The sequence below is a fragment of the Dipteris shenzhenensis genome, chromosome 15 (genome assembly GCF_047967505.1).
Source record: "Dipteris shenzhenensis isolate YYH24624 ecotype China chromosome 15, Dip_SZ_1.0, whole genome shotgun sequence".
Classification (NCBI taxonomy): domain Eukaryota; kingdom Viridiplantae; phylum Streptophyta; class Polypodiopsida; order Gleicheniales; family Dipteridaceae; genus Dipteris; species Dipteris shenzhenensis.
In genome coordinates, this window is record NC_141610.1 from 25055062 (window position 1) to 25079678 (window position 24617).

Genomic DNA, 24617 nt, shown 5'->3' on the forward strand with positions numbered 1-24617 from the left:
GTGGTCAACCAAAGTTTTTCGACCATAGAACTAGCTAGGAAGTTATGAGAGCAGCCACTGTCGATGAGGATAGTGACCGTTGTTCCACGAATCGATCCTTAGACACAAAGTACTTGAGTGGCCAGGGAAGATTCGGGGTTGCTGGCAAGGCTTATGTGGATGGTATTTGCCATTCGAACAACTTTGCCTTTCTTGTCTTGTGCTGGGGTAGCATCTTCTGTTTGGGAAGTGCTAGGTTCCATATTGAAATTTTGCTTTGGTCGCTTGGGACAATCGAACCATCTATGGTCGCCCGTATAGATGGTACAAAGTCCTTTTGTGCTAGAGTTGTTCTTCTTGTCAGTGGCCGCACCTTTATGTTCATGACTTTGTGAAGAGGAAGAGGCGTGATCCTTGGAGGAGTGCTTTTGTTGGGATCGAGCATACGATTTCTGAGACTTGTGGGAATCTTGAGACTGTCGCTGACCTTGATTACCCGAGTTTTTTCTAAACTTGGGATTATTTTGAGGGCGAGCACCCTTGGCCATAGTAGAGTTCTGTGTTCTATTAGAACTCTGCTTCCCTGTGTTTTGGAAATCGGTAATGCGCTCTGCGTAAGCAATAGCGCCAGCTGTTGTTATGCTCTAGCCGAGATAGCATGACCTCGGATAGATCGGTGGGCATTTTCTCTTAGATGACCAACTTTTGTAATAATTAATGTGCGTAATTAAATGGTCAAGAGAAGTAACTGCCAAGGTCCTAGGTGAGGGCGTAATGGCATTGACTAGATAGTTCTAATAGGGCTAGGGCCTAGGTGCATCTAAATGTGTAAATTGCCAAGGGGCAATTGTTTTAAAAGGGAACTCCAAGAGAGGGGTGAAAAAGGATGCATCTAAGTAAGGGCCTAAAAATGTGACATGTGGCCAGGAACTATCTAGGGAGATAGGGGTCTCAGGGATAAGGATGGAAAAAATAACGAAGAAAGGTACGTGACATGATGAATCTTATCCTGAGAGTTTGGCTGGGTGGAAAAATAACTTGCCATCGCCCGTGACTGCACTAGCGTAGGAATAGTTGATAAGAAGGGTATAACACTTGGTATCAGAGCGCAGGAAGGGAGAGTCGACGGGCAGCAAGGGGGAGTCGACGCGCAGCACGATAGAGATCGACGAGTAGGAGATGCAGCCGAGTGGTAGGACTGGCTACTTGGCAGCTCTCGTTCGAAGCCGAAGAGTAAGCGTAGTGTTCGATAGCATGGCGGGGGGGGGTGTGAGTGGATACGTGCGTTAAAAAAAAAAAAGAAGAGAGAAAAGCATTAGGCCGCCATCTTGATGAGATGGTGCAAATGGCGACGTGACTCTACATGAAATCCAGTGCCCTGCGTAGCTCACAAGCAGCCCTTTTCAGCTACTCCACCTTTCTGCCTTGTAGTTTCATTCGTTCTCTCGGTTCTTCTTCCACCTCTTCGCGTCAATCAAGCCAGCCCGATCGCAAACATGCAACAGTGATGTGTTTGAAGTGCTAACAATGGGGAGAAGAAAATCTATCATATCATCAACTCCGGAGGGAGCGATCGTTGAGGTGCGGATAACGAAAGCTCAAAATTGCACCTTGAAGGATTGACGCAGCGGATGGGAGCGGGTTGATCCACGCAAGTGACGATAAGAACTTCCAACAACCGAAACAGAAGCGGCAGAAATCTGAAAAAAAAATATATCCAGGGGGCGTCTCTTTCCTTTTATTACATATATTTCAAGTTTTCAGTCTGCAGTAGTCGTCTAGTACAGAAAGGGATTTGAAGTGCCGCACTTTTGGAGTTTCCGCGAAGAAGGAAAAAAAAAAAAAAATTAAAAAAAAAATTTTTTTCCCTTTCAACAAAATGGAACCAGAAGGGCAGAGTTCAAGGGTGAATCCTAGTGAGTCTAGAGCTCAATCTACACAACATCACGCAGCACCTACATTGATTGGTAGGATTTCAATATTAGAGGATGCTTTACAGCAGATTATGAACCAGCAGCTTCAGGTGAATGCTGGTCAAAATGAGATCAGGGAGATGGTGCAAGCCTTGTCGGCTAGACCGTCTAGGATTGACAAGGGCAAAGCTCCAGCAGAGCCAGAGCCCAGTGTACATTCCTTAGAGCGCGCAAGGGTCAAAGTGCCTAATATCGCTAATTATAGACCGGAGAAGTACGCTGGTCGGATGACCGAGCGCAGCTCTGATGTGATCGAGGTTTGGTTGCACAAGTGGGAAGAAGCCTTCGCCATTTGTGAGATTAGATCCGATCTAAAGAAAATCCGCGAGGCCACACACCTGTTTATTGAGGCAGCGGACAGATGGTGGATAAAGCAACAGAAGGATCAAGTTGCTCCAACCACCTGGGAAGGGTTCAAAGCTGAATTCAAGAAACACTTTCTCCCACCTGATGAAGAATCCCGAGCTTGGGATGCTTATAGAAATCTTCGTCAGAGGAGCTTGTCAGTGGCAGAGTACACTGACAAATTTAGGGAATGTGTTATGAAAATAACAGACCCTCTCCCTATGTCGGTTCAGTTAAAAGACTATATTTATGGACTGAACGACAAAATAAAAATGGAAGTTCGGGCTAAATATGTGACTACACTAGATGAATCTATAGCAGTAGCCCTGAACTATGAGGATGCCAGAGGCAGATCTAGTGGATTTGTGCAGGCAGGGACTCAGTATGAGCACCCGAGAAAAGGGGGATTTCAGAGGAAATGGGTTTCAAAGACAAGTGTCTCGCAGCCAAGTGGCCAAACCAAGCAGGTGAAGCCGGTTGAGGGACCAGCAAAAACAAGTACCACCGTTGGGGTGAAACGGAAAATAACTCCAATGGCAGCCCGGGCTTGGTCAAAGTCCTCGTTGACCCCTGAACAAAAAGAGAAAGCTAGGAAAGAAGGATTGTGCTTCGGTTGCCTTCAGCGACATCAGTGGAAGGATTGTCCACTGAACAAAGATCGTCGCACGGCTAATATGATAATATCTGAATGCGACGTAGAAATGCAGGAGAGTCCCAGTGCGGAACATATGCAGATGCAACTGGCGGGACCTTCTCAGAGGTTAGTACCTTGTTTGTTATGTGTATCTGTTGCTAAGTTAGTGACGAGTGCACCTGATAACATCCTATCTAAGCCCGCAGCAACGGGGTATACAGCCTTCAATGATACGGAGCTAATCAAAATGAAAGGGCAAGTGGCCAATCATGATGTCATTGTGTTGTTTGACTCAGCGTCAACTCACAATGTGATTAACTCCAAGCTCGTGAAGAGGCTGAAATTAAAGACAAGTCCATCTGACTATGCGTACACAGTCAGGATGGCAGACGGAAGTTCAACTGAAGTATGGGACCAAAGGGTTACCCAATTGGAGCTTCGGATTCAGGACTATACTGAGAAGCTTGATTTTGAAATGACCAAGCTTGCTCATGCGGATATAGCCCTGGGAATGGCGTGGCATTCTAGGAAGAATCCAGCCATTGATTGGAAAAAGCACGTATATCAATTCAAGATGAATGATGTGCTTTATGTCTTGCGAGGTGAAAAAGATATACCTCGGGGACCGTTGGTTTCCGTGATGGAAATCAGAAAGGCTCAAGTAGAGTTTTTGTACCTTTGCACCGCATCGGTAGAGCCGGTGGATGAGTCTTCGGCTAGCACTGATGTTACGCAAAGTGGTGAGATGGCCAAGCTGGCTAATCTTATAACAGAGGAGTTCTCTGAATGCTTTAGGGATGAACTACCTTATGGGTTACCTCCAGAGCGGAAAGTTCAGCATAAGATTGAACTGATCCCGGGGGCAGAACCTGTAAATAGACCTCCCTATAGAATGAGTTTTACTGAAGAAGCGGAGGTGCGTAGGCAACTGGAAGAATACCTCAAGTTGGGGCAGATTCAACCAAGTTTCTCACCTTTTGCTTCACCAGTGATATTAAAGAGGAAAAAGGATGATACGTTTCGCCTCTGTATAGATTACAGAGCATTGAATAATATCACTGTTAAGCACAGGTATCCGAAGGCTCGGATTGATGATTTGCTAGATGCATTACATGGAGCCGTGATTTTCAGCAAGATAGATCTTAAGTGCGGCTATCATCAGATCCGGATTAGAGCCGAGGATGTGCATAAAACCGCTTTTAGAAGCAGGTTTGGTCATTATGAGTTTTTGGTAATGCCCTTCGGACTCACCAATGCTCCAGCGACCTTCGTCATGCTTATGAATGATTTACTACGTCCGTATATCGGAAAGTTCGTAGTACATTTTATTGACGATATCTTGATATTCAGTAAAAGTGTTACTGAGCATTGTGAACACTTAAGGATAGTGTTCAGTACTTTGAGGAAAGCCAGTCTTTACGTGAATAAAAAGAAAACTATACTGTGTATGGTTAGGCTTGAGTACTTAGGGTTCATAATTACTCCACAGGGGGTAGAAATGGATCCGAAGAAAGTGGCTGCGATACTAACTTGGCCAATCCCTCAGAGTCTGACCGCGTTGCGATCATTCTTGGGATTTGTCCAGTTTTATAGAAGGCATATCAAAGGATATTCCGAAATAGTATCGCCATTGACTGATCTGACCTCAGATAAAGTACCTTTTATTTGGGGACAGAATCAACAGGAAAGTTTTAACACCATAAAACAAGCTGTGGTCTCAGGACCGGTGTTAAAAATAGTTGATCCCCAGAAACCGTTGTTCCTAGAAACCGATGCAAGTGGCATTGCGGTAGGAGCAGTCCTCCTTCAAGAGGGAAGGCCAGTAGCCTTTGAAAGCATCCATCGTATGCTCAGGGGTCTCCACCTTAGATCACAGTTCAGTGGACTATCCTCCCACAATACCCACAGACGGTTCTTCATCCACAGGAAGTCCTTTATCTGCTTAATATTCTTCCATCTCCAAGAACAGTTCAATGGACTATTTTGTGGCAATTCAGACACTTACTTCTCTTGGGTCTACCAGTTCAGGGGAGCATCTGTTAGAAAAGGTTAGTGGTAAACCTCGTGGGAATCTAGGAGGACAATTGACACGTGGCTTCTATGCATGGCTACATCTACATATGCCTCTTCAGGCGGTTATTTGGAGCGACTTCTACTTCCTTCCCTATTCTCAAGGATCGCCTCCATGAGAGTCGGAGCCAGCATCTCTTGGCTACAGCCAGAAGGTGACTCTCTGCATCTCGGTTGGCTAGCCTTGACACAGCCTACAGGATAGTGCTAGCGACATGATCTGATAGGTGGATATGAAGAACACGGTGGTGGACGTCGTGATCATCGTTTTTGCAGGCGGCTCGTGGAGTCTATATATTGCATGTATTGCTTGTGTTACGGTTGTTGTGTGTGTGAGACCTTGATAGCTCTTTGTGAGCCTATGTGGTCTCTTCAGCTAGACAATCAGCCTATGTGGTCTCTTCAGCTAGACAATCAGTGTGGTCGCTATTACATAGTGTGTCAAGATTTTGTGGCTTTGAGGATAGCAGTATACTCTTGTGAACCTCCACAAGAAGCCACGTAGGGATGTGTGGAGGTGTCTAGGGTCTCTGAGTCGTGTCTTTTTAATGTGTGTTAGCAATAAGGTTGCCATCTTCTATAAGAATTCTCTGGTTGTCTCTTTTCGGTTCTGTTCACGTGAAACAACTTGCATGCATCTGCATCTAAGATTTCCAACAGCATCCAGTTTCCACAATAGCTACATGCACTTCCTCAAGGTCTTCCACCCATGAGGTTATTGCAACCATTTCCACAGCCGGCTCTCAGGGGCCTTCCATCCCTAGGGCCATCTCAGCTCAGTCAGCACACCCAGATGATGAGCCTCATAGGTCGAGCACCCATGGGGATCATCTAGCAACTTATTCACTTGGGTCTACAACAAATGGGGATCATCCAATTTTATATACCTTTGTAAGACTAGAATAAGTCCAATCATACAAATTTAGATTTTTTGTTGTTCTAAAGACCAAAAATCTACATACAAAATGAAAGAGAAGAAAAAAGAGGTAGACAAAAACTGTTATGAAAAACAAAAGGAAAGGGCAGCGGATGGGCGAGATCGACTTAGCCATTCCTGAGTCCTGGTGGGAAGGACTTCACATTTGGAGAGACAGTAGATGATTGGGGCAGTTTTCCCGTACTGGTGTTCCCTTGAGGATTTTGATGCAGTGCGGCAGCATGCACCCCGGCTTCTTCCATGTAGGACCTGGAGGCCTGCTTCAGCCCCTCACTGGGAGTGACCCTGAGATGAATGGGAGTCTTGATGGGATACACTGGCAGATGATCAGAGTGGTAGGACGCCTGGGGAAGGAGTGGCACATTGATCCCAGTATCTCAGAGCAGGACGCCTCTTGATGGTGCCTCTGGCTATGGGAGGGTAGACCCCTACGGGAGGTCCAGTGGGACCTGGGGGAGTGGTTCTGGCCCTCCAAGGGCAGCCTAGCTGAGACGATAGATGAGGTGCCTTTCTTTTCCTACACCACACGGATTGGCAGGAAACTTCAGATGACCTCGTCGAGGTGGACTCCCTCGAGGGAAAGACATTGGGTGACCTAGAGAGTGTCCCGGGATGTTCGCTCTAGGTTTTGGATGCGGTTGTGGTCCAACTTGCGGCCGAGGAAGATTTCATACTTCTTCTGGCTAGCAGCCCTTGCCCATCAGCCCATGGTTGGAGCAGATGCGAGTGGAGGGGCAGTGCCACTGCTGCTCAGATGGTGTCCTGGAGACTATCCCGCACTGCCTATGGAGCTGTCGTAGCGCAGCAAGGATCTAGATGAGAGCCCTCAGGATCATGACACGCATGTAGAGTATACCTAGAGATTACACCTGGGGGATGGCGGCTTGGTTGACAGAGGGAGGACACATGTTTTAGATTGATGAGATCTCCCCAGCCTACCGGATACAGGGTCAGAGCATTCAGAGGATTGCACTCCACGAGGCAGTCCCCCCTGACACCCTAGCTCCTCCTCCTCCTAGGGAGGACAATGTTTGGGAGGTGGTAGCCAGCATCACAGCTTGGAACATTTGGGTGGCTCGGTGCAATCTTGTGATAGGAGAGCACCCGCTTCCACCCTCGGCTACCATGGTTGCCATCTGGCAGGATATCATTTACACTCTACGGTCCACCTGGGAGCGCGGGACTCCAGGCTCCACGGTGACTATTGAGAGGCGTGCTCGTTTCTGCAAGGCTTGGCCTACAGGTGTTTTCTACCTTTTCACTCCGCGAGGGACTCGCTGGCTGTATAGTCCCCCCACTTGGCTGTTAGCCCCAGTTCCAAAGATCCCCTAGGCGGTGAGCTGGGCTTCTCTGGAACAAGCCGGTTTTTCTTTCAGCCTCTTCCGGTTTTTTCATACTCAGCACCTTTGGGGCTGTTGTCTTGTATGAAATCTTTCAAGCATTAATAGAAGGTTCCTTTCTTTGAAAAAAACAAAACAAAAGTGCAGTTCAGTTCACAAGAGTCACGAGGATAGATTCCTTCTCCAAAAGCACAAGTGTCTTTGTACATAAAGTCTTGAAAGTTAGGAACATCTACTACAAATAAATCATCTATAAAACGCCTAACTTGGCTAAGCTTATGTAAAATGATAGGGCAGGTATTGATAGAAATAAGGTGTTGCATAAACTCAAATTCATAAGTGAAAAGATAAAAGTTTGCTAAAAAGACGGCACAAATAGTGCCCATAGGGATTCCTATAATTTGTTGAAACAAAGAATCACCTATTGTGATGTAAAGATTATCTAAAAGAAAATCTATCCAAGAGCAAACATCTTCAACACTTACTACCTTTGTGTATCTTTTCTTTTTATATCCGTTGTCATGATCTTTATTTTTTAGCCACAAAAAGTCAAAGCATAAGGCTGTTTTCTCAACTTTTAGCACGTTGCATCTATCTTTGTCAAATCTCAGCTTGAAAACTTCAGCCACTAGCTTTTGAATTCTAAACTTCAGATCTTCCAACTCGATCTTTGTGTAAAGCGTGGTAAAATCATGGGTTTGAAGGAGAATAGGAGACTCTTTTTCCTAAATGTTTCGAGAGGAATTAAAAAAATTTACAACTTATTCTCTAAGAGTTCCCAATTAAAAAATGTTTCCAATTTTAGCAGCTTATTCCCTTAGAGTTCCCACCTGAGGCTATCATTCAGTCAATACAGTTAGGTCGGATGGGTTTTTCACTTGTCCAGCAGCTTTATCATGTCCAATTAGTTCCTCTGTATCTCTTTTTCCTGAATGTTTCGAGAGGAGTTAACAAATTTTACAACTTATTCTCTTAGAGTTCCCAATTAAAAAATGTTTCCAATTTTAGCAGCTTATTCTCTTAGATTTCCCACCTGAGGCTATCATTCAGTCAATACAGTTAGGTCGGATGGGTTTTTCACTTGTTCAGCAGCTTTATCATGTCCAACTCCATTCCTTCGAGAGGCATCCTCAGCTTTAGATAGTTCTTCATCCTTTCAAGGAGCATCTCATCCTTCCATCTCTCAGTTCTTTCAAGATGCAGCTATTTTATTTGAGGTGTTCTCAGCAGTCTCGGACATCTCACAGTCTTTTCAGGCAACAACCCAGTCAGTAGATTCGATAGAGGGGTGCTCAGCAACTCCTCCATTCTTTCGGGCATCCATTCATTAGAAGAATGCTTATCAGCCCCCTCCATATATCAATCCCATTGGGACATAGCCACAATTTCAGAAGGTCACAACATCGCTTACGTTCTTCAGGAGGCATTTAAATTCACGGTTCCAGATTCCAGGAGGATGACAGGGCTTTTACCCCCAATAGTTATCACTCCAGCAGAGGAGGTAGGTGTATTCCAGCATTCTCTCACAACAGTCTTACAAACAGCAGTACCTTAGTTTCCAGCAGTGCATGCGAGCTTTCTGGAGTTTCCAAGCTTTCAGTTTGGGTTGGTTAGCCCCAATGGCTGTCATCTCCCCAGCGGTTCATGGAGTAGCACCAGCATTTCTATGTGGATGGATCTTCCGGAGTGGGGAGAGTGTATGCCAGCAGTTGCTAGCCAATTTCATGCCATCAGAGAGATAGAGAGAAGGAGGGAGGGAGGGAGAGAGAGACAAACACACACACATATAAGTATGCAAATCATCTTAGTATCAACAAACCTACAACAATACGTGTATGTCCAATACAGTGTTAATCAAGTCAAAAAGTTTGAGTGAAATACTCTTAGAACAATTGGCTTGCTATGTTCTCTAAAGATTTCCTTAGGAAAGGGGAGCTACCTTCGGGGTTATCCTAGACAAAGATGAACAGAGGATTAAAGACAATTTGGTGAGAATATAGGACTTACCACATTGATATACTTTATATACCTACTAATCAAGTATTGGAATCATTAGGTATTTTACCCCCTAGTATGGCCTTGGAGGCTAGTGGGTGTGCAAGTATGCACATTGTGCAATATTAGTTCATTAGCATAAAGTCAACCTTATAACTTAAAATTTTGCCTCATGGCTTGATTGGGCTAGGGCTTTAGGGTTAGACTTAAAAGTGATGCAGCTCCATTGCTTCCCAGAACTAACAGTGCAGAGCTGAGGTCCTACCCTGTGCAGCTCTAGATCATTTCTCTCGCGAGAAAAGGGGAGTTACAGCTTCAGGCGACCTCTCTAGGTGCACCTGTCACCTGGAGCAACAGTTCTATACCTGCGACTGTTTTTGGAACTCCTCTGGTGCAATTCCTAGCTGTGTGACTCTGTTTGGAGCTGCCTAGGCCTACTTCTGTCAGTACGACTACATTTGGAGCAATTTGGGGTTTCCTGCTGATATTTTCAGCCAGTGCAACTCTTCCTGCAGCAGTTCTAAGTTGATTCACAGCATTGTGCCTCTCCCAGGAGCTGCCTACTGCTGCTATACTGAACTGTGACTCTACTTGGAGTTGTTTGAAGCAATCTGTTGTAGTTTTGGAGCTCAAACAGCCTGCAAGTCAGCTTTTTGAAGGCTCATTTCTGGCGACTTTTGTCAAGCATTTCAGAGCTGCTACTGATTTTTGCAGCTGTCCAGACCCAATTCAAAGCAGTTTCGTGCATCCTCCTGGAGCTATTCTCTGCAGAAACATATTTCGAAGTATTTTTGTACTGGTTTTCTCAGTTTAAGAGCTCCTGCCTCAGTTTCGAGGTTCAGTTAAGCTTACTATTCCTGATTAAGACTGGTCACGCCAGTTCAGCAGAGTTTTATGCAGTTTTGAAGCTCTCGGGAAGGAGCCATGCAAACACTTTTGCTTGCACTTGACTGTTGCGTCAGTCAGGAGTATTTGCATTTGCTGCACTTGCTGTGCAAGCTTTTCTGTAAAGAATTTGGACCTGCCTTGCCCTTTCTCTACACATTTCCTTTCGTGCTTGGGGTTTTATTTGCAGGTCATTCCAACTATAAAATCGAGCAGGCCATTGACCTTGTGAGGTCAGAATCAGATATTGCACATTGCCTAGTGTCGTCATTTGATTCAGTCCGTTTTATTTGGGTTCTTTGCATTTGTGCCTTATCTGCAATGGCCGGCAATCATGTTTTTGGTATGCTTGCTCCTGAAGACAAGCTTGATGGCACCAACTACCCCATGTGGTCATACATGATGCGTCATGTGTTGGTGGCCAAGGACTTGCGGAATATTATTACAGGCATTGAGGTGAGACCTCCGCCAGCCATCTGCTGCCACTGCACCCACTGCTACGGGTGGTGGTACTGTTGTTAGGTTTTCATCATCTACCACTGCTGCCACCACAATGCCTCCTACTCAGGATCAGATCAGATGGGATGGTAGAGATGCTCAAGCTCATGCCTTAATTGCATTGTCGCTCCAAAGGATGAGAATCCCTCACAACAGATCTTGCAGTACTACGAAGGATGCTTGGGACAAGTTCGCCTCATTGTACCAAATTTGCAATGAAGCATGGGTTGTATAATTGCGGAAGTAATTGGATAATTTGAAGATGGATAAAGGAGAAAGTATGAATGCCTATTTGACCAAAGGTCAAGGATCTCAAAGAGCAGCTGGCCAACATTGGCGAGGTTGTGCCAGAGGCTCAGCTTGTGTCCACAACGTTGAGTGGACTTCTTGCTTCAGTTTTGAGGTTCAGTTAAGCTGTCTTTTGCTGATTCAGACTAGTTGCGGAGTTCAGCAATGCTTTATGAAGTTTTGAAGATCTTAGGAAGAAGCCATGCAAACACTTTTGCTTGCAGTGGACTGTTGCATCAGTCAAGGCTTTTTGCATTTGCTGCACTTGTTGTGCAAGCTTTTTGTAAAGAATTTGGGCCTGCCTTGCCCTTTCTCTGACACATTTACATTCGTGCTTTGGGTTTTATTTGCAGGTCATTTCAGCTACAGAAATTGTGCAGGCCATTGACCTTGTGTGGTCACAAACAGATATCGCACATTGCCTAGTGCTGTCATTTGATTCAGTCCGTTTTCTTTGGGTTATTTGCATTTGTGCCTTATCTGCAATGGTGGGCAATGATCTTTTTAGTATGCTTGCTCCTGAAGGCAAGCTTGACAGCACCAACTACCCCATGTGGTCATACATGATGTGTTATGTGTTGGTGGCCAAGGACTTGCGGAATATTATTACAGGCATTGAGGTGAGACCTCCGTCACAGCCATCTGCTGCCACTGTACCCACTGCTACAGGTGGTGTTAACTGTTAGTAGCTCTTCCTCATCTACCACTACATCTGCCACAATGCCTCCTACTCAGGACCGGATCAGATGGGATGGTAGAGATGCTCAAGCTTGTGTATTAATTGCATTGTCTGTATGGAGGATGAAAGATCTTGAAGTACTACAAAGGATGCTTGGGATAGATTTGCAATGAAGCATGGTTGCATACTTGCAGAAGCAATTGGATAATTTGAAGATAGATAAAGGAGAAAGCATGGATGCCTATTTGACTAAGGTCAAGAATTCAGTTTTGAGGTTCAGTTAAGCTTTCTTTTACTGATTCACACTGATTGCCCACGGAATCACTTTCCAAAAGGGGATGCATGGCAGATCCAGCTCTCAAAAGCCCGACATGCACAAATAGATGGTTCAGCAGGTATGTGAAGCTCAGGTCCTATAGGCAACAATCCAAGTTATGAGATGAGGATCACATGCCAAAGATTTTTAGCAAGTTCAAGAGCATAAGCAGACTCAGCACGTTCAGCAAAGTGCTACCATGGAGGCAGACAGTATTATTAGCAGTTTTGAATCTCGCAGTTGTCAGGCCCAGGCAGATAGTGCAAGCTGTGGCAGGTACAATTATACAATAGCAAGGCAGGGCTGAGAGGTCAGCTTAAACAACAGCAACAGGCAGTCCGCCCTCCAAAACACGTCAGTCAATACTGTCCTCAAGTTCGCCAGCAAACTGAGGACCGATAAAACATATAAGCGATCATGCCCCCCAATTCCAGCATCAATTCTTCAGTTCAGCAACAGCCTTACAGCAACCATCATCAGCCAATGAGCGGCAGAGTATACTAGCCCTTCGGCATGTGAGTCTTTCAACCGTATGCTCAATCCCAAAGCAGCCTAGTGTCCGCAACCCAGCAATACTTCCAGGCTATGTATCCAGTCCTATGGCACAACCCTATGAGCTCTCTTTGGCTGATGCAATGGTTTGGTGAAACTCTTGATGAACCTCCTCTAGAAGCTTAAAAATCTGAGAAACAACCTCCTTGTTTTGAGTTATGGGTCACAAAATACAGACTTAATGGATTAAGGGAGATTCAAGGGCTGATGTTTAGTGCTGTAGACTGAGAAATCATAAAGGATTATTGTCAAGCAGTCATCAAGTAGTCAGTTGTATGCACTCGGTTCATGATCCAAGCCATCTAATGAATAAAGAAGAACTATACTCTCTTACAGGAGGGGCAAAGGATTGTTTCTGTTTTTATGCTATCTCTATGTCTAAGCAGGAAGATGCAATACTCAGACAATTGGTAGCTCACATATAGTACAACTCACATACTAGCAAAACGTTAGGCATGGTTTTAAGTTGTGTACGGGTTACAGGCAACGTTCCCTAAGAGACTTTGTGGGCTAGAGAAGTAGGCCTGTTGGCTAGATTGGCTAGAATGCCATAAATCATTGCATGAACCGAGTACATTGAGGATATAAATCCAGAGACATCAATTGCTGACTGAAAACCTCTTACAAACATATTGCAAGTCCACTAAGACGTTGGCTACAATGTTGGTGTCACACATCCGTACCCTGGATTTTGCCGTATGTTCTATGGCCACGATTAGTTAGTACTACCATTTGATGTCTAGGGTATATTCACATAAACTTCAGCCTATATATCTGAAGCGTCCATGCATGTAGAAACGGTTTGAGCGTCCCAAAGGATATACCTTCACAAGAACTACAAATTCAGAATCACTTAAAACAAAGCTGAGACAGAAAACAACAAAGACAAGGGGGGAGAGAAGAAGGGATAGGAGAAAGAAGAGAGAGCAAGAAATAAAGGAAGTTTAGAATTGAGCTAAGATAACAGCATAAGACTCGAATAACAGGAAGCCCTACGCTTTCCAACAAAAAGAACATGGGGGCACGGGTGCAGGAAGCACTGCCCTTTCCCAAAAAGACAAAAAGGGAGGCTGCATTGTAAAGCTGGGCACCAAAGTGTTCTAAAGGCATGCATTGCAACCGGGACTAAACCGGAGTCTTTAAGGAAGACCTTATTAGAGAAATCGATACCTAAACGTTTACTGCCTTAAATTCAGTGCTAATCTCCCCCTTGTTGGCCTAAAAAAAAGATCCACTTCAAGCCGATGCGGTGGTGCCAAGGCATAATCATGTGAATAATCTATCGATGGCATGACAGGAGAAGCATAATCTAGAGTACATTAGGAATCAATCCAGGCATTTGGCAATGATGTAGTAGTATTCATTGCCCGGTTATCCTCACCCTTTTCACGTTCATAATCAACACGCACAATAAGCGCCCACGTGCATTAATCAAATCGTCCATTAAATTTTCTTACAACTACGCACCCGTATGACGTTGTCGAGAACATTGGGCTCCATTTGGAAAATGCACTTGGTTACAGAAGACTACGTATTGGTGAAGATCGGCAAGAGAACTCTTGGTAGTGCTGCCACAGACTCGTAAACGTAGTGATAGTCGGTTCATTGAAATATGTTAGGGACTCATGGCATTGGAGCAAAGAGTGAACTCCTAAGAAGTGAAAGTCATGAATTTGAAATTATTGTGTATCTTGGGATTCTTTTGGCAAATCTCAGCTAGCCTAAGGGCGCACCCGCCCAAGATGGCCACCACGTGTGCTGGTTCACACCACCTGGTGGTCATGTTTTACGCGTGCTTCGCTTGCCCAAGGAGTTGGGTTGCCTTCCTCTGCCGGACGTGTCATTGTCCAAGCCCCTCTCACCTATTGGGCCAAGTAGTATGACAAACTTGTTGGAGGATGGTCGGGCAGGTGGTGTGAACCCACCCTAAGTTTATAGGCCCTAGTTTGTATTTGGTCAAGTTGACTTCATTAGTGTTTTAAATGACTTTAAAAATGTTAAGTTAGCTTGGTCTTCTTTTCAATAAAAGCTTTATTAATAGCATAGCCATATTGGTTTTGCAACTTGTTTTCCTTTATATTTGGTCATTATTTTTTTGAAATTGAGGTTAGTGTAAGATATTGTGTTAGTTTGTTTAACTAACCCTAGCCAGTTATAAGTTGTTAATGGACATTAAAAGTTGTCTTTTCTTCAATACTACCACCTAGTTAGATTATGTAACGGAAATTACCACGTGGTTAGACTACTAAGGGAACCTAGATGGAAACGATACCCTTTATTGTTTGCACCATTTAATTGAGAGCCATCCAAAGAAAACTAAATGAAAGGGATACCCTTTATTGTCTGCAACATGCGACCCAAAGTCATGTTGCACCAAAAGAAGGCCCCTATGGAGGTCAATATGGTCAATATTTGAGAGCATAAAATCTAATATAGTATGGGTAGGGAAATGGAACTTCATGGCGCAAGATTCTATTTGGTTCTATGCTATCCTTAAGATGGATTAGATAGACAATGATGAATTCATCCATGCTTGGCACTTATTCAAGAAGCAGGTTTAGAGTGTTCCCAAGTCCGGGTTTTCGATTCCACCCCAAAAAAGTTGGGTTCAAGGTTCCAGTCTACATGTTCTAATAAGAGTGTTTTGCATTCCTCTCATTTTCATATCCTGATGATGATGATGAGTGGGCTATCAAAGAAGAAAGTGTCTCTTTATCTTGATTAAATCTGGATCCTCTTCTAGTTCTCTTACAATATTTTCCTTAATTTTTGGTATTCTTTCAGCCCAAACATTTGCCAAATGGCAGGCAACATTATCCATGACTGTAGTATCTATTCATTTAAAAGTTATTTATTAAGCATACATCTCTCTCTCTCTCTCTCTCTCTCTCTCTCTCTCTCTCTATGTGTGTGTGTGTGTATGTGTGTGTGTGTGTCTGTGTGTGTGTGTGTGTGCATATAAATGTTCGTGGTCTCACAGACCCCACCAGGGCAGGTATGCTGGCCACTTGGCTGAGAGATAATTCTATCTCTCCAACCTTTCTGGCACTTCAAGAAATTAAAACAATAGGTGAAGCTCTAGACGCTCGACTCAGGAGTGTTGACAAGAGGAGGACTTGGTTTTCCACTGCCCATGAGGAAGGTAGAGGGGGGTGTGCAATTGGAATTCTGTCTCATTACTCTCAAAGTGTCCTAGATGCGGTTGTTGACATTGACAACCGATGGATTCTTCTGAAATGCCTACTCAAGGGCATTTCTTTCTCGTTAGTTTTAGTTTATACACCTACTAGGTGTCGTGAGAGGTGCACTACTTATCCAATCTCGGGGACGATGTTGTGCTGATAGGAGACTTTAACATGGTTGAAAAAAGTATTGATAGATGGTTGGGCAAAGGTAATACCTTAAGAGGATATGAACTGTGCTCTTAGATCAACCTCAAAGATTCTCTCCATTTGGTTGACACGATTGGTGTAGGAGATTTCACTTGGTCCAATAGGCAGATTGGGGAACAAGGAGAGAAGCACGTTTAGACAGAGCCTATCTTTCTCAAACTCTTCTCCAAGATACTTCTAATTTAAAAAGTACGGTCTATTCCACCTTTGCATTCTCTGATCATCACAAACCACTTTTCCTTCAGTGTGACTTTGGGTCAGGTACAAGAGCCCCATCCTGGTTTAAGGCTGATCGTAGCCTTTTCCAGCTAGGGACTGTACAAGATAAGGTGAAGGAGCTTTGGATTGCTCCTAGACTCATTGATGAGTCAGTGTGGTTGACTTTTGGATTAGGAATGTCCTTAAAACATAGGAAGTTCTCAAACATGCTAGAAAGCTCAGAGATAAAGTTCGACGTTAAAGAATAGCCGCTATCCAGAAGAGGTTTGATGCTCTTGAAGCCCATGCACGTAATAGTGACACGTAAGCATAGGTCGAGCTTCGTCTCGCTTAGAGCAAACTAGCCAAATTGGAAAGCATAAGATATTCATCAACCAAACTATATACTAGAAGATAGTGTGCTGGTAAGCTTGATAGGCCCACCAAAGAAACTTTCAAGATTATACAAAGGAAGAGAATGTTAGAGGAAATTCCACTCATTGAAGTCAGTCCAAACAGTTGAGCACAACCGGACACTAAGAATAGAGATTACATTTGCAAACACTTTAATAATCTTTTGTAACAAACGATGAAGATAGATGATAGAGTAGTGCAGGCAAGACTTAGATGCCAGGCCACAAGACAAAGGGTTGTCACAGGTCATGACCATCAGAGCTTGGAAGCTCCTCTTACCCTGGGTGAACTCAAGGAAGCAATGATGGCCATGAAAGATGGCAAAACCCCTGGAGAAGACAGCTTACCCATTGAATTCTACAAGGTCTTTTGGGAGTGGGTAGGCCCCAAACTTATGGAGTTATGGCAGGAAAGTATCTCCACCTCTCTCCCTGATCACCTAAATAGTGGAATAGTTAAACTATTACAAAGGATGGAAGAAAAGATTTAATAAAGGACTAGAGACCTCTGACGATGCTTAACTGCAGTTACAAAATCTTTGCCAAGGCACTAGCACTAAGAATCTAGCACAAGATGGACAGATGGATTTTATAGGAACAGAAGGGATTCACAAAAGGGAGACACCTCCTAGAGGCTATTATTAATATTTGGGAAGGCTATGAGCATGCTAGGGAGTCTACGCCAGACTTTGATAAAGCCTATGATAGGCTTGATTGGGATTTTCTTTTGCAATCCATGAAAGACATGGGTCTGGGACCTAATTTCATCGCCGCGATCAAATTGCTGCTTTCCAACACCTCAACCAAGGTGTGCATCAATGGTGAGATGTCTTCTCCTTTTCAATTAAAAAGATCCATTAGGCAAGCCTGCCTCATCGCCCCTCTACTATATGCTATAGTTGCGGACTCGTTGGGTTGGTTGCTCATAGAAAAAACTTCTGAGGGCTCACTAAAAGGAATTGAGTTGCCTAATGGTAAGCAAATGGTGATGCAACAATTTGCGTACGACACCAATCTTATGCCTAGAAACTCCACACGTGACGTGAGAGAAGTTATTGAATGCCTGGAAACTTATTGTTTAGCTTCTGGCTCACTCATCAATCATAGCAAAATAGGTTATTGCATGCACAGTGGAAAAGCTCAAGCTGAGCTGGATCATCTGGGCTGTCAACAACTGATCCAAAAAGGCAATGCTTTCAAACTGCTTGGCATACCCATGGGCTTTGAGGTGTCAATGAAGGATCGATGGGATTGGGAATGTAACAGGTTTAGCACAAAGCTGGAAAAGTGGAGAGGTTTTCAATCCAACTTGGCGGGAAGAAGGATGGTACTAAATCATTGCTTGTATCCCATAACTATCTTTTAATTGTCTTGCTGGCATCCAAGCCAAGCAGGATTAGATAAACTTATCGCTAAATGCAGATCCTTTTTGTGGGGAGGCTATAACAGAATCTCCAAGGTAAGATGGGACTTTTGCACTTGACCCAAGAGTGAAGGAGGGATGGGAGTGATTGACATAAACAAGCAACATCAAAATTGGCAACGACATGGATTTTTAAAGAAGTTCTTAACCCGGAATTGGATTGGGCTACACTCCTTGCCCAAAATTTCAAGCTCATTCAACCTATTAGGGCAAAGAGATGGAAGAATTACCCAATGTTATTTGTTGTTTTTTCTTACACCTTTTCATTCTATTGAAGATATGGTCCTTGTATTAAATTCCCAATGGAACACCTATGACTCTATGCTTTGTTGAAAGCGGAGATTCCATTATATTTGGGCCAAAGCTTTTCCGGAGAAGATGTCAACCTTGCTCTCATTAGTTATGCTGAAAGTTGTCTAGACAAATGCAAGAGGCCTCATGATTGGAAAAGGGGATGGCAAATGCCAATGTTGTTAGGGAGCATGGGAAGATGTATTTCACCTATTTGTCGCATGCACGACAGCTAGGAAAGTTTGGAAAAACTCACGTTGGGCACTAGTTCGGGCACATGCATTATGGTTTGTGTGGATTTCTAGAAATAAATTCCAATTTAATGATAAGCTTACTGATTTAGAATATATTTTTTCTGAATGGTTAGCAGGCTTCAAAGATATATGACAGCAACCTTGCGCACTTCTTTGCAGAGATCAAGAACCACGAGCTAGAGCACTGCCAGAACTTCAATCAAGAATGCCACTTCAAGGGATCCATCTATTATGAGACTGACTCAAACTCAGATTGACGTAGCTACGAATTTTCTTTTAGATGACTTAAGATACATAGAACTGCGGATATAACTGTTTTTGGTTTATCATAAATGTATATCATATGAATTGTTTATAATATAAATCCTTTTTTTCTCCCAAAAAAATGTATGGTGTCTCTTAACTTCAACGCTTTGATAAAAAGTATTGTGCACAATCAATTGTGTGTATCTCACAAAAACTAAGATAATTGATGTTCAAAAATTCATACAACAAAAAAGTAAGTCATATTGGAAAACAAACATGAATTAGTTGCAAGAAGCAACGGTGTAGTTTTTAGATGTTTGAATTATGTATCGAGGTCTACAGTCTACATATAATCACGTGGCTCAAGAAGCACCCAAAATTCAAATTTCTTCACTAGGATGCCTCCTAAAAGTCTTCCATGCATGACCATTTTACATATTGTTTAAATAAACCTACAATAAGCCTTGAAGCTGTTGAGCCCTAGTTTAGCTCATTGTGGTTGCTATGCATAATCCCTTGACTTTTCCCTAGGTTTTGTGTGATTTAGTCATTCATTTCCTTTTCATGTTAATCCATCTATGTAGTTGTTACTAATCATTTTCATATTTCCTTCATATTAATATTTGAATGTTGGCAACATGGAGCTCATCGTTGGAAAACTGACATAGGATACAATGAGTATACATAAGCATGGACATAGTCTAGGAAGGCCAAGAAGGGCTTTTATTGCAATTGAAAAACATAACTTGGGACTATATGCAATTAATATAGTCAGATGGGTCATAGCATATTTTTATACATTCTCTTAAATGAATTGTGGCTTTTTATGATGTGATAACAATAGAAGGATGTTTGGGATGTTTGCAATTGTGGTAATATGGGAGACAAAGAGTGATATGAAAGTTGGTCTTTGATTATAAGTTCTCTCTCTACATGTGGACCATTTTCTTAAACTAGGATGCACCTTTCAAAATATTGAAATATTGCACATAAAGACTTTCTATGCAAGAGCCAATCAAAGTGGTGATTCATTGTAATTTCATTGATCATTGATTCATATTAAGTGACTATAGTATAACTTGTCCTTGGATGATTGATTCAAACATTTCACCTAGCTTCCAAATAATTAAATGTAAAATTTGAAGCCCAATTAGTGCTTTGAGGAGAGGATGTCCATTTTTCAAGAAACTTTCCTCAAGGAAAATAACATTTGAGCAATGAAGGTCATTTTTATGGATGATAACAATCAACACATTTACTAAAGATGAGCTCCATAGTTAAATTGTGTTAAATGCACTTAAAATGTGAGAGTTATGCTTGAAATTGTGCTTGAGAATTGTAAGCAATGTTGAATGGAATGAAATCCATTTTCTATGGATGGTAGCAATCAACACGTAGCTTGTAGTTATGTTTGACAATTGTGCTTGAGAATTGAAAGCAATGTTGAATGGAATGCAATCCATTTTCTATGGATGGTAGCAATCACAATGTTGCTTGTAGTTATGTCATACAACCGTATGGCAATTCTAAATAGTTCAATTTTAATCTAATGATTAACATGGCTTTACATAGAATAATGTTATATAATGCTAGAATATTAGAATTGTGATTATCAATTGAATGGAAATGCTAAATGTGAATACAAACCATTTCCTATGGATGGTAGCAATCAACAATTTGCCTAAAGTATGTTTGACAATTGAACTCAATACTCTAAACATGTCAATTTTCATCAAATACTTAGTAATGCCTTTAAATTCAAAAATTGAAATAGTTTAGACTGTTTTCCTTTGTTCCAATTGAAGTGCCACTTGAGATGAAATAAAGACATGACTTTAGTATAAAGATGAATTTATAAGTTTTCCAAAAGTACCGACACAAACCTCTCATCTCTCACATGAATCGACACATAATTTGCTATCAAAAGTGCACTCTTAATTGGAAAAAATACAATTGCATACGTTTCCATGAGATTAAAAGTGCATGCATCTCATCCCCAGTCTTATATAATAATAGATGAATAAGAAAAAAACTTGTGTAGATGTTCTATCTCATCCCCAGTCTCATAATAATAGATGAATAAGGAAAAAACTTGTGTAGATGTTCTACCTTCCATACCATTCATTTTGTGTTTATCATCGAGCCCGTCATCTAGTCAATGGTTATTGGGTCACTGTGCATATTAATCTAAATACGGATTTTGCACATGTGAGCACGACTTGTGATCATGTGATCACATCACTACAGGATCATGACATGAAAAACCATGTGCTGAGTCATAGCATTGGTTTGAGGGCTAACTCATTAAGGGAGGAATTCTTTATGATTTCCATGAGATGTTTACAATATAGATTGATATCATCACCATTTTTAGGAGGGTGGTTACAAAGGGAGCCGATTGAATGATGCCAGTGTCAATCAACATTTGTTATTTGGATAGATAATGGGAGATGAGACTTAGTGGCATGAAAGAAATCACAAGCCCATCATGTAACTAAGAAGGAGCTTAGAAGCATAACATAGATACAAACAAAAACCCATACTCAAGGTGCTAAGTTGGGCTTAGTACATGAAGTTTCAGTAGTGTGGTAGAAGTTTGAGCAAGAGAATGACACTAGATCAGTGTCTTAAAAGTCACACAATGAGAGCCCTTGTGAAGGAAAGATTGAGTGGGTCATGGAGCTTCAAAGATAAGCGAGCAAGCAAGATCCATTTAAGCTCTATGAGGAGTCATGCATGATCTATCCCATCCCTCCATATTTGTAGATGAAGTGCACGTGATAAGTAGGATTTCTTATTGGTGCACCCCCAAGTTTGAAATATAAAGGCCCAACTCACCTTATAGTTAGAGGAGTCTAGAAAATCACTATCAAGACAAAGTTGAGACTTGAAGATACTACAAATGCATTAGAGCAGCTACAATCATAAAGAAGATCTAGTTGTAGCTTGGGGTATTGCAAAATGCAAATGCTTTGGAGATCACCATTAGCAATATTCCTTGAGCACATGTTGAATTCCAAAGAAACTAAAATATTAACATGTTTAGCCCTTAAGGTTTGGTTTAGGGTTTTTCCTGATAGCCATATGGTGCAATTTACACCATTCTCAACAAGAAATAATCAACATTTGGTAATCATGATGGGGTTACTGCTGAAAGAAAGATGAGTTGAGTGCACCAAATGTCCACCATGTAGTTGTGAATTGAGTGCATAGAGATTGGCCATGCCGTTAAAGCATGAAGTGCGCTTGTTGTTGGGATTTTGATTTGGGAAAGATATTTTCACAAAGTAAACTTTTGATTTGGGAAGGATATTTTCACAAAGTAAACTTTTCATTTGGAAAGGATTTTTGGACTTTGTCCAAAAACAACAGAAAAAGTCTAAAATTAATGGAATAGATGTTCTTATTGAATATTTATAGAAAATGTGGAAATCATGCTGGGCATGGCACTTATGAAGGAAGTCAAAAAGTACATCACATGATTTGGTTTCTTCTCTTGACTTGGAACCTTTCGGGGCATGTGATAGTCCTTTCCTTGGGGGTACTTGATACTCTTTCTGAACGCCTTTTCCTTTCCCCTACATCATTTAAAACCCTTCATCAATATCTATTCGTAGACATCAACATAAGAAAATCAAGATACATAGAATGAGAGTCTACCAACTTCTCGATGTTGCTTGAGAGTGCAGGCACTGTGTGTTTGTAATTGAAGATTTTGTTGGGCTTGCTTGGCATAGGTCTCCACATAAAAGAACGTCTAGTCCGTCGAATGGTTCAGAGCGATTGTGCTTGTTTGTTGCAACAAAAGTAGGTTGGCCAACGAGAGATATTTTGTCGATCACTATAAGCTCCAAGTTTTCATATAGTATGGAGAGTGTCTGTATTTTTGGTGTCATACCTGTGTATTTTGTTGTAATTAGGGGTAAATATAGCACCGAGTGTAGTGTGCATCCACCAATGTTTTGAGCGGCTTTACCAGTGTACGCTAGAAGAAACACTCTATGTTTTGTGATGTCCGCAGTGTCTTTGTGTGAGTAGTGCCTTATGTCTTGCGAGTTCCAACATTTCCTGATAGAAATAGCTTGATTGGTTTTTTTGGCTCTTTTCTTTTCTTTAGTAATAAGTCGTCGATGATTATGCATTGCACATTGTTAAGATGCGTGGAAACCTTTTGTTACTCTTTCTTTGCCATTCTCTTGGTTACACAAGTTGAGTGTGGGTTAAACATTCTCGAGTTGCATTCGGCTGGAATGTCTAAGCAAAGTCCATATTGCTTTTGTTTTCGTAGATGTTGTTTTGGTTAGTGCTGTGTGGTGTTCCTCGATGGGCAGGATTGTTTTTTGGTATTCTTATCTATTTCCTTCTATGACTTCAATGTTTTCAGTGTACATGTCTTGCCATGTTATGTTTGTTGTATGTGTGGAGTGCTCTTCATCAATGAATGGTAGGTATAGCAAGCAAAGCTTTTTGTAGTGGTTTCTAGGGTCCTTTGTTTTGGAATAGTTATTAAATCTAATTATCTTAGGTTTTTTCCTTTTCCCCCAATGCTTGTACTTTGAAATTATGTCATTGAAGAATATTTTTGTACTTTGGGGATCCATTAGCTCAAGTTACCATTGTCGCTTTAGCAAGAGTGCGCATTCCTTGGCTGTGCTAGTGTTTATATATGTGAACTCTCTTGTCGTGCTTATTAATGGTAGTGATAGTGAGAGGTACATGACTTGTTGTGCGTTGACATGTTGTGTGTTTAATATTAGGTTTCCCATTTCCTAACTCTTTTGTTTGCTGGTGCTCCACACTTAACACATTCATCCAGTGCACCTTTAACAGCATCCAAGGTTGCCTTGTCTGCCTTCACCATGTATGATGTGCAATAGGCGGCTGCACCATGAGGATTAAGAATAGATTGTATGTCGGTGTTTGCTCCCCATAGCTTCAATAATTTAGGGTTGAAGTTGTTGGTGTATATGTCTTTTGGGTGTCTTTTTAAGAATATAGTTGGTTGTGATACCATCAATTTTAATGTTGTTAGGTACTACTCCTCTATTAACCCGACATGATTTATGAACGCCTTGAAGTCCATACTTTCAATGTTTGATTCTTCCAATATTTTACTGAGGTGTCTTAGATCTTTGCTGATGACTTTCAAATGTTCATTGCATTGCACTAGTTAAATGATCATTGCCTCACGCATTGGTGGTCTTGGGAATCCCAATCTAGATGCTCTCCTTTGCATGTGACATGTTTTCTGATGCCTATGTGTCTGAATGTCCTTCTCTTGCAAGTCTAGTGCTTGGATATCTATTGTAATATATTGGTCAATGAATTTGACAATGTCATCTGCAGTCACATTTGCAAGGTTTAGAGCATCTTCCACCCAAAGTAGTCCATGGTCGTGCTAGCTTCCTCTGTTTTGGAACTCTGTCACAAACAAGTAGTCTTTGATATGTCCTACAATTGTATTGTCATTTTGGAGAAATTTTTTAAGTGCCTCGAACCTAAACACATAGTACCATGCTGTTGTTATGGGGTTAAAGCGAATCAATTTTCAGAGACAAGTACCAGTGTTGGTGTTGTCTTGGTCATCCTTCGGTTGCTTGAGCTCATGTAAACAGTTTACTAGTAGCTCCCACAATCTGTCATCTGTGCTGATAGCATGACGAAGAAGACGGGTGATCCTAATTGCCTTAACATTGCAGACAAGTTCTTCTTCAACTGGTTTTTATAATCTGACATTCTTAATGACACCAAGTCTTTGTAGCTAGAGTTTGATTGCAACAACTTCTCAATGTTTGTGTCCTTTGTTGCATCTTCTACTCGCAACGTTCTTCCTCGTAACTGCCCTTTGCACATTCGGACCCAAGTGGATGAAACAACTTGCTTCACCATGACTTTCATGGTTTTGAAAA

At 42.1% G+C, this 24617-nt stretch overlaps 1 protein-coding gene across 3 annotated transcripts in view; it reads right to left on the reverse strand.

The window, feature by feature from the left end:
- Positions 1–14253, reverse strand: part of EMB2786 (COMPLEX 1 LYR-like protein) — a 34184-nt gene extending 19931 nt beyond the window's left edge. For 2 of the 3 annotated variants that reach the window (XM_087386451.1, XM_087386449.1), the window contains exon 1: positions 13959–14253. In XM_087386451.1, coding sequence (XP_087242577.1) covers positions 13959–13991 — 33 coding nt within the window. In that variant the 5' untranslated portion in view covers positions 13992–14253. The remainder of the gene's footprint in view (positions 1–13958) is intronic. The other variant, XM_087386450.1, reaches the window with a different exon arrangement.
- Positions 14254–24617: the final 10364 nt, after the last annotated feature.